General features: G+C 55.1%; 1 protein-coding gene across 1 annotated transcript in view; it reads left to right on the top strand.

Moving 5' to 3' along the window:
- Positions 1-2207, top strand: part of LOC147214584 (uncharacterized) — a 7682-nt gene extending 5475 nt beyond the window's left edge. Inside the window, exons 13-19 of the mRNA XM_086141474.1 lie at positions 1-48; positions 124-311; positions 437-591; positions 684-929; positions 1010-1169; positions 1574-1666; positions 1774-2207. The exon at positions 1-48 is cut by the window's left edge and continues 84 nt beyond it. Of these exons, the coding sequence (XP_085997600.1) occupies positions 1-48; positions 124-311; positions 437-591; positions 684-929; positions 1010-1169; positions 1574-1666 (890 nt within the window). The 3' untranslated portion in view covers positions 1774-2207. The remainder of the gene's footprint in view (positions 49-123; positions 312-436; positions 592-683; positions 930-1009; positions 1170-1573; positions 1667-1773) is intronic.
- Positions 2208-2637: the final 430 nt, after the last annotated feature.

Genomic DNA, 2637 nt, shown 5'->3' with positions numbered 1-2637 from the left:
TCTGTCGGGCCATCTTCGCCGAGCCGTACCGGTCGGCCAACGCGCTGGGTAAGACCGCCGCCGGACGGCCGCGCGGCGCCGCGCTGGCAGGCGGGTTCTCATTGGGTGGCGTTGGTGTCGCAGGCGAGCCGACGCTGTGCGAGGACAACGTCTCCAAGGTGTCCCTGGTGGAGTGTCTCCTGGAGGAGCGCGGCGTGGACGTCCGAGCGCTGCACCTCAACGAGCCCAGCTGCAAGGGACAAAGGGACGCCGAGACCCACATGGTGGAGTTCAGCTTCGACGGAGGCAACACCTGCGGGGCGGAGATGATGGTGGGCCTGACCTCTGACCCCCGACCTCTGAAACATGTTACAAATTTGAGCAGATTTTTTAGAAAGTAGCAGAAGTGGCAAGAACCTTCCACAGAAAGGTGATAGAAATAATCCCGCCCCCCCAGGACAACGGAACCCACCTGATCTACAAGAACACCATCAGGAACCAGAACCACAGCGTGACGTCAGGCCAGGTTCACTCTGCCAACGTCAGCATCGACTTCTCCTGCGTGCAGCTGCAGCCGGAGCCCGACACCACGTCCTTCCGCATCAAAGACAGGTGAGGTGACGTCGTGAATCACGTGGTCGCCCTCCTCCGAGCTTCTGACTGAACCCCTGTGTGTGTGTGTGTGTGTGTGTGTGTATGTGCAGCTCAGTCGTGCAGCAAGTGCAAGCCGGGATCTTCAAGTTCAACCTGACCTTGAACACCTTCACGGACCCGGGCCTGACCCAGGCCGTGAAGCCCGACGTCCAGGTCGAGCTGAACCAGCCCATCTGGGTGGAGCTGAAGGCCCACGGGCTGGACGAACGCCTGGTCGCCATGGTGACGGACGCCTGCTGGGCCACCCGCACCCCGCCGCCTGACTCCGCCCCCAAATACCAGCTGATCGAGGACGGGTGAGCGTCGGCCGCCGCCGCTCGGAGCCTCGTTCCGCTCCCGGATCTTCTGACCGGGTCCCGTGGCTCCTCCCGTCCAGGTGTCCGAACCCCGAGGACGAGACGGTGCGGACGGAGGGGAACGGCCGCGGGGCCTCCAACTCCTTCTCCTTCAACGTGTTCCAGTTCCCCGGGCCGAGCCGGGACATCTTCCTCCACTGCCTGGTCAAGCTCTGCCTGAAGAGCTCCGTCTGCGCTCCGGTACGTCTCAGACCTCCAGACTGTGTGTGTGTGTGTGTGTGTGTGTGTGTGTGAAAGAAGAGCTCCAAGTTAAAACAGGCCATAGATCTGGTCATGTGACCTGGGATTCTACAGGAAGGATGTGATCAGACTCTTTTCAAAATAAGAGCCTCTGCTGATTCTCCTAGAATGCTTAGACTCCTCCCCTTTCACAGACTCCTCCCCCTACTCATGCTCCTCCCCCTGCTCAGGCCCCTCCCCCTGCTCATGCTCCTCCCCCTGCCCAGGCTCCCCCTGCTCTGGCTCCTCCCCCTGCTCATGCTCCTCCCCCTGCTCAGGCTCCTCCCCCTGCTCTGGCTCCTCCCCCTGCTCAGGCTCCTCCCCCAGCCCAGGCTCCTCCCCCTCACCTCCAGCTCTTCTTGCAGGTGTGCAGCGGAGGCAGCAGGAGGCGCCGATCCCTGCGGTCCAGATACCAGGAGGTGAACCCTGGTGTGATCAGTCTCATCTGGACACATTAGGTACAACACACACGCTCACACACACACACACACACGCACACACACTGCTCGCAATCCGATGGAATCTACCAGAAGCTCGGCTGATATCCTGGTCCTTCTCAAATCAGGCTTTCTAAGTGTCTGGGTTGAACGCTGGCGCCATCTAGTGGCAGATGAAGATACCGACTACCTCCATTCGTCTGACCGTCACTATGGTGAAGTCACCATGGCAACCCGTGAATCCGTCCTCACCTTTGACAACCCAAGCAGGAACCTGAGACCGGATGACTGACAGCCCGTATAATCTCATCTATTCAATGTCAAGGGTGAATCCTTTTCAACACAGTGTTATTAATCAAAAACATTTCCTCCCAAACACACATTCAGTCCATATGATGTATGTATCATGGTAAATATATAATCATATATGATGATAAGGCTGGCTTAAGTTATTTAACTCAGTAGTTGAGACTTGTGTTCGTATATTTTTCTCATCAATGTGATACATTTTTGTAACTATTTTTGTCTTGAAATTATATAAACTCTTCCACCAACAGCAAAATGTCATTGTTATAATTTTCTCTCATCAGCCAGAGTGCGCGTGTGTGTGTGTGTGTGTGTGTGTTTGTACACGGGGGGAGGGGCATGTTTGAAATAATAACAAAACAAATTCTCTAAAACAATCAAACAATTGGTAATAAGCATTTCCTCAAGGCTTTCATTCTGAAGTTCCCCAAAGATTAGCTTCTGCACCAATCACATCAAACACTGGAGTCACGATGAAAATGTAATGGGTGTGCACGCGCGCGTGTGTGTGTGTGTGTGTGTGTGTGTGTGTGTGTGTGTGTGCCCATGTTTGCATGTGTGTTTGTTGTTGTTTGAGGGTGTGTGTGCATTATCATGTGGATGTGTGTGAAGCTGTGCATGGAAGTGTGAGTGTATGGGTGAAAATGTGTGTGTGAGTGTGTGTGAGAGTGAGTGTGTGGGGTGTG

Source organism: Fistularia commersonii, chromosome 34 (genome assembly GCF_037954325.1).
Source record: "Fistularia commersonii isolate RoL2024-O1a breed Wild chromosome 34, RoL_Fcom_v1.0, whole genome shotgun sequence".
NCBI lineage: Eukaryota > Metazoa > Chordata > Actinopteri > Syngnathiformes > Fistulariidae > Fistularia > Fistularia commersonii.
Note: the sequence above shows the minus strand (reverse complement) of the source record. Positions and strands in the feature narration are given on the sequence as shown.